This window comes from Cervus elaphus, chromosome 11 (genome assembly GCF_910594005.1).
Source record: "Cervus elaphus chromosome 11, mCerEla1.1, whole genome shotgun sequence".
Taxonomy (NCBI): domain Eukaryota; kingdom Metazoa; phylum Chordata; class Mammalia; order Artiodactyla; family Cervidae; genus Cervus; species Cervus elaphus.
This window is the reverse complement of record NC_057825.1, coordinates 6446938-6462002: the sequence shown is the minus strand read 5'-3', so window position 1 is coordinate 6462002 and position 15065 is coordinate 6446938. Positions and strand designations below refer to the sequence as shown.

General features: G+C 49.3%; 1 protein-coding gene across 3 annotated transcripts in view; it reads left to right on the top strand.

Annotated features, from left to right (window-relative positions):
* Positions 1-14421, top strand: part of NCS1 (neuronal calcium sensor 1) — a 55217-nt gene extending 40796 nt beyond the window's left edge. For all 3 annotated transcript variants that reach the window (XM_043916587.1, XM_043916586.1, XM_043916585.1), the window contains 4 exons: positions 460-548; positions 1036-1113; positions 3621-3738; positions 10798-14421. In XM_043916587.1, the coding sequence (XP_043772522.1) occupies positions 460-548; positions 1036-1113; positions 3621-3719 (266 nt within the window). In that variant the 3' untranslated portion in view covers positions 3720-3738; positions 10798-14421. The remainder of the gene's footprint in view (positions 1-459; positions 549-1035; positions 1114-3620; positions 3739-10797) is intronic.
* Positions 14422-15065: the final 644 nt, after the last annotated feature.

Below are 15065 nucleotides of genomic sequence, written 5' to 3'. Positions count from 1 at the left end.
CTCAGCTCTTGCAGACCTGGTGTCTCCTTTGCATATATGTATCTTTAATAACTCTGGTTGAAATGGTGCCTGGGTCCTTTTGTGTGTCTGTCTGTCTCCTCCCATCTGTGTTGATGTAAATATTCATTGGGCTTCCCAGGTGGCTCAGTGGTAAAGCATTCGCCTGCTAATGCGGGAGATGTGAGATGGATCCCTGGGTGGGGAAGAGCCCCTGGAGTAGGAAATGGCAACCCTCTCCAGTATTCTTGTTTGGGAAATCGCATGGGCGGAGGAGCCTGGTGGGCTACAGTCCGTGGGGTCGAGCAGAGTCAGAGACGGCTGAGCTGCTAGACAACAACAGATATTCGTTGACTGGATGAGTGGTGGGGCTCTTGGCCGGACTGCATGCTGAGATGCGGGGTGCGGCCGCCTCCCCTGCCCCGGGCCAGAGGTGACTCCATCCTGGCTGGCTGATTGCAGGGGCCTTCAAGCTCTACGACTTGGACAACGACGGCTACATCACCAGGAACGAGATGCTGGACATTGTGGACGCCATTTACCAGATGGTGGTGAGAAACTTGGGTCATATGGGGTGAGGGGGAGGCCATAGGGACATGAAATTTAGTGACTGGGCCTGGCCCAGGGGAAGCACCCCCTGGGGTGGCTCTCCTGCCTGGGGTAAGAGATGGCCCGATGAGGGTCACTGCCTGGGGTTGCTCTGTGCAGATGGGGGCTGGGGTGGATGGGATGTTCTGGAGCAGAATTACAGATGGTGGCGGCATTGTGGGGAGTCGGAGGGAGGGAGAGGCAGGCCTCCTCTGGAACTGCCCCTGTCTGGGGGGCATATTTTTTTTTGGCTGTGCCCCGGGTCATGTGGGATCTTAGTTCCTTGGCTAGGGATCGAACCCTCACCCTCTGCATTGGAAGTGTGGAGTCTTAACCACTGGACTGAGGGAATTCCCGGGTTGGCGGGAGTTGGGGGGGGCGTATTTTTGAGCAAAGGGCCCCAAGCCAGGTGTGGCAGAGGCCAGTCCCCACCTCATCTGTCCCTGGCAGGGGAACACCGTAGAGCTCCCTGAGGAGGAGAACACCCCAGAGAAGAGGGTGGACCGGATCTTCGCCATGATGGACAAGGTGAGACCCCTCCCATAGGCTCCGCTGACCACCTAGGGGTCCGGCTCATGAGTAGGTAGGCATCATAACTGGTGTGATGTCCACTGGTCTGGCTGGCAGCCATCCCCTTTGAACATCAAGGGTTTTAATTAAATTTGTCCAGCTCTTTCTCTTTGATTCACTAAGATTCTTAACCTTGTACATTTTTTGCCATGGACCAGAGATATTGGCATTCTGGACAAGTTGGCTGTGGATTCCTCAGAATAATGATTTTTAAGTGCTTCAGATAAAATCCACAGGATTAAGAAGGGAGCTATTTGGAATACAGCTGGCAAGACCTTTTTTAAAAAAAAATTTGTGATGTGAGCTTCTTTATGAATACGTTGGATAATAAGATATAGAGGTGGGTTTAACCATCCCATAATACCAAAGTGGGGCGATATGTATGGGTGGTCCTACAGCAGCTGTGATGTATCATGAAAATGCTGAGATCCCCACGGTTGACAAAGTCACAGGTACTGCCGGTCCTGTGGGGGATCGTCACCCAGATTCATTATGGAAGGAAGGGCTCAATTTCAGTTAGAAGTTAGCAAAAAGAACGACCTCTTTTTTTCCCATTTTAGTTCACAGACCTGCTGAATTCTGTCCACAGACCCCAGTATAAGAAACCCTTCTTTTTAAAATGAGTTTGTTATTTTTATTATCATTTTTTACAGTAGGCCCTTGTTGGTTATCTATTTTAAATATAGCAGTGTGTCCATGGCAATCCCAAACTCCCAGTCTAGCCCTCCCCCTGCCCCCTGCTGGTAACCAGGGGAATAAACTCATTCTCTCTGAGTCTGTTTTGTAAGTAAGTTCATTCTTATTATTTTTTTTTAAACTTTTTATTTTGTATTGGGGTATAGCCGATTGACAAACAATGTCAGGCGGACAGCAAAGGGACTCGGCCATGCATATAACGTGTGGCCATTCTCCCCCACACTCCCCTCCCATCCAGGCTGCCACGTGACATTGAGCAGGGTCCCCTGAGCTACACAGTAGGTCCTTGTTGGTTGTCCATTTTAAGTGTAGCAGTGTATATATGTCAATCCCAAACTCCCCACCTATCGCTCCCCCAGCCCTTCCCCTGCTGGTGACCATAAATTCATTCTCTAAATCTATGAGTCTGCTTCTGTATCATAAATAAGTTCATTTGTATCCATTTTTTAAGCTTCTGCATATAAGCAATATTATATAAGAAACCTTTCTTTATACCAAAGTTTTAAAAGTGGAAATAGCATTGTTTTTAAATAGTAATTGGATAGCAGGATGGTACGGAAACCCAGTGTTGCTTGCCTTCAAAAAAGAACATGAATGAGAGTGACCTTGGCCTTATTATTACATCCTGGCTGGGTGCAGGTGCTTGTCCTGAAAGCTTTGAGCCTGAGGCCTGACTTCCTTAATTAAAAAAGTGAGATCAGCTCACGTCAGAGAGGCTCAGACATGGAGGCTCAGTCGGCGCTGGGCTCCTGGTGACAATCAAAACATGCGTCCACAGAGTGTGGGCTGAGAATCCTAGTTTCCTGCAGAGAGGTTCAATGTTATTCAACAGCAAGGTGTTAAATCCCCCTCCCCCGCCCCCACTCAGACCTCCCTTATTTTGGGACACAAAAGTGCACACTGGGGTCAGATTGGGTGCAAACCCGGCTTCCCCAGTTAGCAGCCAGGGGACCCTGGGCAGGTGACTGAGCTTTAGCATCCTCACCGGTAAAACGGTGATAAGACCAGCCCCTCTTCTTTAGACCAAGCACCCGTGTAGCGTGAGTGGGGCCCACAGTGGACACCCCTTGAGGTCTGCCTGCTGAGTTTGTGGAATCCTCATCACACCGTCCCTCTCCGGGTGTGGGACGTGGCAGGGAGGGGGTGGCCGCCAAAGCCTTTTTCTTTTGCCCTCACGTGTTTCCTTGAAAGATGCTCCAGGGAAGGAAGTCTGGCCTGAATCCTTTCCTCCCACAAGAGATCCACCAAAGCCCTCTTACGTGGGTTCCACCCAGCCTCCTTGCCAATCTCTGGAGTTTGGTGTACACTGCTCCAGAAATGGCTTAAACACCTTTCCAAGGGTGACCCCCAGAGACACGCATCAGGCCCTCAGCCTTGTGGGATTAACAGTCTTTGTGAGGACGAACAGCAGCGAGGATGATAACTATGGCCCTAAGGGGCACTGCCAGTCAGCCAAGCCCTTTACAACAGCTTGAGCTCAAGGACGGCTCCCCCAGTGCCCTGAAGAAGGTGGGCATGTCTCTCCAGTCCCCAGATGCAAAAAAGGAGCCCTGAGAGGCGGGTCGCCGAGCCAAGGTGAGCCAGCCAGGAAGTGCCCGGCTCCTCCCACCTAATGAGCGGCCTTGCCTCCCTCCTGACCTAACTTTGGAAGCTCTCTGGGGACCAGCCCTGGGCTGGGCTTGGGGAGGGCGTGTCCAGGGTCCGGGCCAGAGGCCTCCATCCTAGGAGGCTGGCCACCCCCTCCCCTCTACCCGCCTCTCTGCTTACAGAACGCCGATGGGAAGCTGACGCTGCAGGAGTTCCAGGAAGGATCCAAGGCGGACCCGTCCATCGTGCAGGCGCTGTCCCTCTATGATGGGCTGGTATAGTCCAAGGCCCAGAGCTGGGGTGAGTGGAGGGGGCCTGGGGGTGGGGTGGGGGCAAGGGGGACACCCAGCCAGAGGACACCTGGGTTTGGCAGGTAAGTAGGGGGAGGCCCAGGAGGCAGGGCCTTCAGATCAGCCAGGTCTCCTCTGTTTTTGTCATTTTTATATACCTAGATTCATCCAGAGACTTGACTTGAATAGAAGTTTCCCTGGGTTGAAAACACTTTGAAACGTCCCAGTTCTCAGTCAGGGCCAGGGGCCTGGGAGAATATCCCTTCTCACTCAGGGTGGCTGAAGACCTCAGCTTCTGACTCTCTTGATCAATAGCTCAAATGTGGTTTCTTTTTTTTAATTCAAAAGCTTTTGGTTTTCTGCTCTTAGTGCAGGATGATAGCCTACTGAGGCTTCTGTTGCTGGCAGAGAACTGACCCCCACGGTCCTGTCCAGCTGTCTTAAACGTGTCTCCTGGATGATGCATTCTGTCGGTACAGACCTAAGAGTAGAATTGCTGGAACACAGAATGTGTGTAGTATATTTAGCTTTAGTTGTTACTACTGGACAGTTTTCCAATGTGGTTGTATTATCTCCTACTCCCACTCGTGATATATGGGTGCTCCCAGTGCTCCACTTCCTGGCCAGCATTGGATCTTCTATGTCTTCTTAAATTTCAGCTGTTTTGGTGAGCCTGTAGTGATAGCTTGTTGTAATCTTTATCTGCATGTCTCTGATGAGCGCTGAAGTTGGGCACATTGGCATATGTGAAAGTGAAAGTGAAAATCGCTCAGTCGTGTCAGATTTCTTGTGATCCCATGGACTGGGCCTGGCAGGCTCCCCTGTCCATGGAATTCTCCAGGCAAGAGTACTGGAGTGGGTTGCCATTCCCTTCTCCAGGGGATCTTCCCAACCCAGGGATCAAACCCAGGTCTCCTGCATTGCAGGCGGCTTCTTTACCATCTGAGCAGGGAGGCCCAAGAATACTGGAGTGAGTAGCTTATCCCTTCTCCAGGGGATCTTCCCGGTCCAGGAATCGAACCAGCATCTCCTGCATTGCAGGCAGATTCTTTACCAGCTGAGCTACCCAGGAAGCTGATGTGTGCATACTCAATTTTACCATCACCTTATGTGCAGCGCTGTCTTAGTTGTCTGTTGCTACATACTGAGATCTTGCAAAACTGCAGCTGGAAAGAACAAACATCAGGGATTTGGATGCAGCTTTTTTTGGTGCCTTCGGCTCAAAGTGTCTCTTGAGGATACAGCCAAGCTGTCAGGAGGATGATAAACAATCCCAGTTGGCCCAAGGCTATCCTAGATTTAGCGCTCAAAGTCCTATGTCCTGAGAAACCCCTCTGTGTTAGGTAAACCGGGGTGATCACTAACTGTTGGCCAGGGCTGCGGTCTCATCTGAAGGTGTGGCTGGGGGTGACCCACTTCTAAGCTCACTCATTTGGCTTGGCAGCCTCACCATGTGCCCCTCTGCACAAGGCTGCCTAACAGCATGGTGACTGGCTTCCCTGAGCGTGAGATTTCTGGGAGGGAGAGAACCCAAGGTGAAAGCACAGTCTTTTTATAACCCGATTTCGAGAAGCAAGATCCCATTGCTTCTTTCTCAAGAATGCCTTCACTACTTTAAGCTATTTGTATTTCTATATACATTTTAGAATCAACTTATAAATGCCTATGTGCGCGCGCGCGCACACACACACACACACACACACACACCTGCTTGGATTTTGATTGGGATTGAGTTGAATCTCGGCTTCCCAGGTGGTGCTAGTGGTAAAGAACCTGCCTGCCAATGCAGGAGATGTAAGAGACTTGGGTTCAATCCCTGGGTTGGGAAGATCACCTGGAGGAGGGCATGGCAACCCACTCCAATATTCTTGTCTGGAGAATCCCATGGACAGAGGAGCCTGGCGGGCTACATCCATAGGGTTGCAAAGGGTTGGACACTACTGAAGTGACTTAGCATGCATACAAGAGTTGAATCTCCTATTTAACTTGGGGGAAAATTGGCAACTTTATAATGATGGGTGTTCCAATCCGTGAAGATGGTGTATCTCTCTGTTTCAGTGAGTTCTGTTCAGGTGCTCAGTCGTGTCCGACTCTTTGTGGCCCCATGGACTGCAGCACGCTAGGCCTCCCTGTCCATCACCAACTCCCAGAGTTTACTCAAACTCATGTCCACTGAGTTGGTGATGCCATCCTTTGAATTTTTGTCTTGGTAACATTTTGCTATTTTTAGCTAAAAGGTCTTTCACATCTCTTAATAGATTTATTCCTAGGTATTTGATGTTTTTGATGGTGTTTTAAGTAATAATTTTAATTGTATTTTCCATTTGTTTCTGGTTTATAGAAATTCAGGTGATTTTTTTTTAACTGATCCTGTAACCAAGGTCCTGCTAACTTCACTTATGAAATCTTAGATTCTGCCTTAGATTCTTTTGTATTGTCTACGTTCTGTTTCTCCCTTTCCTATCTCTCTGCCTTTGTTCCTTTCTCCTGCTTCCTTGCTGGTTGGGCTCTCCAGTCACACAGGAGTGATGAAGGTCTAACTCTCGGGGGAAAGCTTTCAATAATTTCCCATTAGTTAGGTTGTTTGTTATTAGTTAGGTTGTATTAGTTACGTTTTGTATTAGGTTTGTATTAGTTAGGTTGTTAGATAGATTTGATCAGATTTAGAAAGGTTTCTTCTTTTCTAGTTTTCTAGGAGGTTTTTTTTTTTTTTTTAATCATTAGTGGTGTTGAATTTTATCAAAATTTTCTGCACTAATCAATATTCTTTTTTTTTTTTGCACTAATCAATATTCTTATATGACTTTTCTCTCTTTGTTGTTAAGATGATGAATTACACCAGTTGATTTGTATGTGTGTGTGTGAATACATTGTATGGCTCATCCATGGAGTCCTGCCCATTTAAATATTCTATGTTTTTTAGATATTCTATGTTTTTTTTCTGTTCTTTTTCAAATTCTTTTCCCATTTAGGTTGCTATATAATATTGAGCAGAGTTCCCTGTGCTATACTGTAGGTCTTTTTGGTTACCTGTTTTAAACATAGCAATGTGTACATGTCAACCCCAAACTCTCTAGCTGTCCTTCCCTTCCAGCCTTACCCCCAGGTAACCAAAAGTTCATTCTCTAAGTCTCTGAGTCTGTTTCTGTCTTGTAAATAAACTCATTTTTATAATTTTTTTTTTCAGTTTTACATATGTGATGCCACATGATATTTGTCTTTCTCTGTCTGACTTTCTTCACTCAATCTCTAGGGTCATCCATGTTGCTGCAAATGGCGTTATTTCATTCTTTTTAACGGCTGAGTAATGTTCCATTGTATGTATGTACCACATCTTCTTTATCCATTCATTTGTCGATGGATATTTAGGTTGCTTCCATGTCTTGGCTATTGTAAACAGTGCTACAGTGAACACTGGGGTGCATATATCCCTTCGAACCATGTTTTTCTCTGCATATATGCCCAGGAGTGGGATTGTAGGATCATATGGCAGCTCTATTTTTAGTTTTTTAAGGAACCTCCATACTGTCCTCCATAGCAGCTGTACCAATTTACTTTCCCACCAACAGTGTAGGAGGGTTCCCTTTTCTCCATGCCCTCTCCAGCATTTATTGCTTGTGGATTTTGTGACGATGGCCCTTCTGACTTACACCAATCGATTTTTGAATGCTAAGCCACTCATGATAAGCTTTTATGTGTCATCAGATTTGATTTGCTGATATTTTGTTTAGGAGGCCTGTTTTGAAGCTTCTAGTGTTATCTTGCATACTAAATCCTTTTTCATTGAAGGGACATTAGAAAACATGTTTAAAAAGAAAATCTCCATTAAAAATTATTATTGGAAAAAAAAAAACCCCTTCATATATAACCCTTTTATATATAACCCATTGCAGGGCTCCACCTGCAATGCAGAAGACATAGGAGATGCAGGTTTGATCCCTAGGTCGGGAAGATTCCCCTGGAGGAGGAAATGGCAGCCCAGTCCAGTATTCTTGCCTGAAAAATTCCATGGACAATGGAGCCTGGTGGGCTATAGTCCAAAGGGTCGCAAAGAGTCAGACACGACTGAGTGACTGAACACACACACATATAGCCCAGAAATAACCACTGTGAACATTTTGTGTCTAGAATGATTCAGAAAGAATTGAATACTTACAGAAACTTAATGCTCAGTAACTGGGTCACATAGGAACATAATAATCAAACCAATTTGTAAAGGAACTGTGACAGATATTTCTATAATCTTAGAGATGCTCAGTATGCAGCTCTGGGTCCTGGAGCACATCCTGATCTGTTGTCTAATTTTCACGGTCCCCTTTTTGTGAATTACCACCAGCGGCCTCCTTGGCAACTGTCACCTAACAACTGCTTCATTTCCTCCAGGCCATGGAAAAGTGGTGCAAGCCTGGGTTTTGATGTATTCCCCGCCGAGGAAAAGTTGTACAGTGTAATTCATTTCTTTAAAGCGTGTAATTATTTTTGAATTACCTTATTTGTTTTTGTCTCACAGTTTTCTATGAATGTATATGTATACATATTTCCTCAACAACAATGAGTTCATAACCATATGCTGTTGGCTATTTTTCTGTTTTTGCTTTGTTTTTTCAAAGAACAACTTGTAGGAAACACTTATTTTTTCTTTTGGAGACTCAACAGTAACAGGTTTGTAACGTGTTTTATCCAACTTGGCTTCACATTCTTTGTGTCTGCACTGGCTTTCCTTAGCACAATTTATGTAGCCATATATCTTACCCTCACCCTCACGTGTCAGCCAGGACAGTGTAATTTTATTTCCGTGACAAGCTTTTCAGGGTGACAAGATTCACTTTTCTAAAGCTCTTCCCGAAAATTGCCCTTCTCATTTTTTCTCAGGCTTTCCCAGATCCTGTCTGGTTATAATTATATCCAACTTGTGTTCCATCGTTTTTGTGATTTATTTGCCTTCTGAGATTCCTGATGTATCATAATTCTTAGATAAATTACTGTTATATAATTCATTGAATTATTCAGGAGCTGAGATCATGCATACTTTCTGCATCACTAAATCTTGCTTGAGATCATCCTTTTTAATAGCTGCATAGTATTCCATTTATGGCTGGACCATACTTTAACCAGTCTTGTGGTATGGGACACTTAGGTTGTTGGAAATTTGAGGATGGATTGAAACCATTTTTATTATAGAAACACTCTCAGGCAATAGTGGAGAATATGTAACTCCATGTACCTATCACCCAGCTTCAGAATCATGGATTCATAGCAATCTTGACCATCTATTCCCTCCCCCACACCACTCATGCTGGGTTGTTTTGAAGAAAATTCAAGACATCATATCATTTCATACATAAATATTTCAAAATGTATTTCTAAAACATAATGACTTTTTAAAAAAAATCCATAATACCAAGAAAAAAGTAATTCCTTAATACGCTCCCGTCAGCATTTAAATTCCAGTTTCCCATTATCTCACAGTTTTCTTCTCACTTTGTTTATTGGAATCAGAATTGGAATAAAAGCCACAGATGGCAATTGGTTGGTAGGTCTCTATTTTATATATCTTTTTTATTAAAAATTTTTTTATGTGGACTACTTTAAAATTCTTTATTGAATTTGTTACAATATCGCTTCTGTTTTATGGGTTTTGTTTTCGAGTTTTTTTTGGCTGTGAGGCATGTGGGGTCTTTGTTCCCTGACCAGGGATCGAACCTGCACCCCCTGCATTGGAAGGCAAAGTCTTAACCACTGGATCACCAGGGAAGTCCCCTCTTGTTTATTTTCATCTCTTAAATTTTCCCCCTTCCCTTTCCGTCTCACTGTTTGTTGAGAAGCGCATTCTGTAGGGTTCCCCACAGTCTGGGGTTTGCTAACGGTGCCCTGGGGTGCTGTTTACAGACTCCTGTTTCCTGTTCTTCCTGCAAATGGCAGTTGATCTTGCCACTGGATTTGGTCCACTTTTGGTGAGACTGTCTCGTGGCTGGGGTTGTGTGGGTCCGGCAGGCACACATGATGTCGGTGACATCAGCACCTCTTGCTGATTGCCATCCCCATCCATTCACCAGGTCTTGCAAAATGGTGACATCCTACAGTTGTCTTTCCTTCATGGCTGGGTGCATCACTTTTATAAAAGGAGATGTTCCCTCATCCATTCGTGGGTTATCCCCAGGGTATAGTGTTCACAGGGAGGGCAGGATGGATACTTGATTCTTTATCAGTTTTCAAAACAAGTTGGATTTCTCACATCCTTTAGAAGTGGCCAATGATGTTTTATAAAAACAATATGTGTAATTATGAGTTTAGGGATTTAAATGCATTTGATGAGCTTAATTTGGGGTGGGGGGAACTGCCAAACTTTTCCACAGTATCTGCGTCATTTTATGTTGCTACCAGGAATGATTGAGGGTTCCAGTTTCTCCACAGCCTCACTAATGCTTGTCAGTTTCAGGTTTTATCCTAGTATTTGTGAAGTGGTGCTTCTTTCTCTCTCTCTCTCTAACCCTCAAGGCATGGGGGCCTTAGTTCCCTGATCAGGGATTAGACCTGCGGCCCCCTGCATTGGAAACAGGAAGTCTGAACCACTGGACCACCGGGGCAATCCCTCCTCGTGGTTTTGGTTTGCTCTTCCCTGATGACTGATTCTGCCGAGCATCTTTTCCTATGCTTATTGGCCCCTGCTCACTTTGTTCTTAACCGTTGCACACTCTGTCACATGGTTCTGTCCTTATTAATCCCGCCGGTCCCCCTATCGCGGACACTCAGTTTGTCCTCTCCTGTTTAATTTTGCTGTTACAGATGATACTGTCATAAGCATCGCATTTATTTCTGAAGCATACATCCTTAAGCACCAAATGTGTGGACTGGAGGGAGTGCACCTTTTTAGGACTTGTCACCTGGTCCTCTAGTTCCAGGGTGCCCGCTCCCCGGGCCGTGGACGGGTACTGGTCGGTGGCCTGTTAGGAACTGGGCTGCATTGTTTTCCACGAAACCAGTCTCTGGTGCCCGCAGGGTTGACTCCCGCCGGCTCCGTGCCCCTGGCAGCCTGCGCTGAGCCGGCCCCCCCTCCTGTGTCTTCCAGATGCCTGGGAACCACTCACCTCCTCCCGTGCCATGAGGCCACGTCCGCCCTGACTCCCCCGCCCCCGACTCCCGTGTCCACCAAGCCTTCCTCCGCATCCACGCCCAGCCGAGCTGCCCTGGAATCGCGAGGCCGGCTCCCCCCTGCCCCGCACCCACCCGCCGCCTGAAGCCGCCGGCTCCGATCGCCAACAACCTCCGCTTGTCCAGAAAACGAGCCCACGGATGGGAAAGGCCCCGGCCCTCTGCAGAACCCAGGACTCGTCCGCTTTGCAGGCGGGGCCTCGGTCTCGCCTGCTCTCCTTGCGTGTGTGCTTTTGTGTTTTTGTTTTTTTTTTCTATTTCAAACAGACACTGAAAAAGAAAAAAAACAAAACTACCTTCTGTTCTAGAAGATTCCGACTGACAGATGGGGAGAATGCCTTGGGGACGTCGGAGAACCCTGCCTCCCACCTTGACCTTTGAAGCCAGAGAGGCCGCGGGGAAGCTCCGGGCGTGGGGGTTAACGTGATGTTGCCGCCCCCTCTTCCTCGGGCAGCAAAACCGCCTGCTTGGCTAGGATGATTAATTACGATGATGCTGATTTTCTGTGATAACAGTATTGTGCTTTTGGTGGGGAAAGTGAGGTTTTTTTTTATATATATATATACATATATAATTGATATCTTTTATTTATTGGTTGTTAACTGTTGCTGCTGCCTCTGTGTGTCCAACGGTCCCAGGGATGCGGGGCCCACCGTTTACATGTGCACGCCCCTCACCCACCTGCCGACACTCTTAGGAGGATGGTGGCCTGCAGCGGCCAAGAAGCCAAAAATCTTTTTTTTTTTTTAAATTTAAAATTTTAGATACTGTGCTTGCTTGATGTTTGGAGAGGGGAAAGGTGGGCTTCTTCAATGGCTAATGCACTGTTCCCTCTGCCCGAATGCCTCCTCTCTGGATCTCTATTCTCTGCTCCCAGTTCACACCTCTCTTTGTCCTGTATCCTCCTGGGGGTCCATCCCATCTTTTCTGAGGATGGACAGGGGACAGCTTTGAGCTTCTCGGTTCTCGCTTTGGTGTTTGCAGCCGCGAGGTTTGTGCTGAGACTGAGAGACAGGAAGGCGGGCGGCGGGGATGGACCAGGAAGCTAGGAGAGGTGAAGAGGGAGTGAGCCAACGTTTAAGGGCTTTGAGAATTGCCGATCACTCTGCTTTCCTGCCTTCCTGCCTGCCTCGTCCAGAGGAACACGGTACCCTTCCCTCCTTTAGCTCAAAAGCCAGGAAGGGTGGAGGGGGGCGGGGAGAGAAGGGAGAAGCCAGGAAGGATGGGGAGAGATGAGCTGCAGGCAGTCCCATTCAGGTGGCCTCTCCGGCTGTGACCTGCCTGAGCTCGTGGAACTTTCTAGCTCTGCCTGCCACTGAGACAGAGCAGCCCCAGAGTCAGATGACCTTGGAGCAGAGGCTGGGAGCCCGAGGCTGGCTCTGTGATCGCGGGCACCCCCTTGCCCTCTCTGGGCCCCAGCTTCCGCCGCTGTTGCAGACCCAGGAGGCCTGGGCTGGAGGCTCTGAAGGCTTTTCTCTGTCCCTGCCGACGCTGTCTAATTCTAAGCCCGGGTCTCCTGCTGTTGGTGACTCTGTGGTCTGTGGCTAAGTTTCCAGACCCCAGCAGACACGGGGACTGTCTGAGCCTCCATCTCGTCTCTTGGCACATGTCTTCAGGGACACGGCAGCCCGTGGTGGCGTTGCGTGGGGTCCGATGACACACCTTGTCCCTCCCCGCAGTATCCTGGTCCTCCTGGGCTCCTGAGCCAGCTTCCAGGCTCAGAATTTGTCCTCCCCCAGGGAAGGCTTCGGGGGCCAGAAGCAGCCTCCCAGCCTGTGGTAGGGCCAGGCTGGCGTCTAGAATCCTGCCTTCTTTTTTGCACAGTCAGCAGCCGACCCCCTCCCTGCTTATCCCGGCCCCGGGAGACGAGGAGCTGGCACTCAGCCCCCACTGGGAATCGCCCTCACCGTCTACTTTGCACTTTCCCAGGAGGCCAGAGATTCCCTTGCTCCTTAGCCCTCAGCCACCAGACGCTCTGTCAGAGAGCGGCTCTGCCAGCGTGGGCCTTGCGCGTCCACTCCTTGGGCTGGACCACTCAGCCAGCTCCCCCCTCTCCCTCCTGACGTTCGCGGACCCTCTGCCTCCCCTGGAAGCCCCCCAGACAGACCCTGCATGAGTGGGATCAGTAGTTTTGTTTTCATGGGGGACTTTGAAACCTGGGCCCTTTGGGGCCCCTGCAGTCCCCTTCCTGCTCAGGCCACTGGCCCAGGAGGCCCCGGGACCCATCACAAATCCTGCAGTTCTTCATCCTGGCTCTGACCTGGGGGCCTAGGGTGGGAGGTGAGCTTGGTGACTTGGGACTGGAGGTCAGATGACTTCTGAGACTCAATCTGTGTCTCTGGTCCAGGGGTCAGGAGTGGTTGTGCAGCTGTCCCGGGGGCATCATGGAAAGGGCTTGTGGCTGAGAATTCTCCAGGGTTCAGCATGTAGGTCCCATCAGCTGAGGCATTGATTCCCAGGTGTCTGGGGAGAGCTGAGTGCCAGGCTTTCCTCCCACCTTCTCGCCTTTGGCCTTTTGGTTTGGAGCCACAGGTGTGGCTTAGCAGGAGGTACTGTGGACCCGTGCCCCAGGTACACCTTGGGTCCTTGCCCGGAGACTGTCCAGAGCATGCTGGACACTGGCCATTTTTTGCCAGAGGTTGTGGACAGCGACAAGCCTGTCCCCTCCTCTGACCAGGCCTCCAGCCTCGGCACCCTGGAACCCTGAGCAGTCCATGGGCCTCTCTCCCTGCCACCGCTTCCCACCCGAGGCCCAACCCCATCAGCTGCTGCTCTCCAGGGCTTCCAGGCCAGCTGGAAGCCAGGCTCTTAGCCTCCCCCACCCCCTGACCCCGCTCCCCAGCCCAGGAGCAGGAATCAGCCTCGGGCAGCACACCTGCAGCAGCCCTGGCTCCTTCCTCACGATGTCCGCTCCCTGCTCCGCGTTGATGGTACTTAGGAAAACCTCATGCGTTTCCAGTATTCAACCAAGCAATGTTTAGAGTAACGTCAAGGCAAACATGTGTCCTCTCCATCCCCTGAAGTGCTTTTCATTTTGACAGACACTTCCTAGATGACAGATGCACCTGGGCTTTCGGGGACATTGTCTCTTCTCTTGGGGTTTGGGGGGTGGTGGTGGGTTGGAGTCCTGGGTGTCCTGGGAAGTGGCAGCTTCACTGTTCAAGCGCAAGCTACCCGGTTCCCAGTGGTTTCAGCTTCTAAGTATTGAAGGGAATGCTGGGAGCGCCCCCTGGTGGTGATGAGCAGTAAAGACATTTGGGGGACTTGCTCAGCCAAATAGATGGTTTGAGAAGGAGGCTGCAGATGGGGATTTGAGGAGGGGGGCCAAGATCTCACCCAGGCCCTGGGCTTCCAGCCCCACCTCATTGGCAGCGTGTGTCCCACACGCCCCTCTTCTAGGACCACCCCAGGGGTAGCAAGTGAATTAGCATAAGGGCACTGTGATGGGAAGCCTTGCCCCCCACCCCCCTCTTTTTTAATATCTGCGGAATAAACCCAATGGTTGATTTTTGAATGAATAAAAAGGCTTTTGTTGAATAAACAGCTGGTCCCAGCTTCTGTCTTGGCATCTAGGCATCTCAGGCTTTGTCTGCTCCCCGGGATTGGGACGAACTCAGAATCCCTTCCACCCACCCACCCCCGACTCCCTCCTTCCGCCCAGGCTGTACATTTCTGTGTCCCCTGTGTCTTTGCCACAAGCTCCCAGCCTGACTCAGTGACCGGCTTTCTCCAGGACTCCGAGCAAGTCTCTGCTGCTCACTGGGACTCCGTTTCTCCCTCCGTCAGATGGGAGTGAGTCTCTGCTCAACCCCTATCACAGGGCCGTTGTGGGGAGCAGCCATGAGTGGAACCATTAGAGCCCTTGGTCGAGGTGAAAGGCCAGTGGAGACGTGAATGGTCATGGTGCCCCCTGCCCAGAGCCTGTGACTTTGGAGAGGAATTTGGGCAACTCTTACCAAAAAAAAGGGGGGGGAAAAAAAAGCAATGTTTCCTGGGTGGTGATTTCCTTTGTTTGCCTCCCCAGCCCCTCTGGACTTCTTTCGGGGTGCTGTCCTGTCTGAATCTGCCGGTGGGTGTCTCTGGGGGAGGGGCAGGCCCTGGCCCTGGTGGTGCGGCTGGGGGTGGGGTGGGGCCCCGGGGTGGACAGAAGCCACGCAGCATGCCCAGACCTCCTCTCGTGTTCCC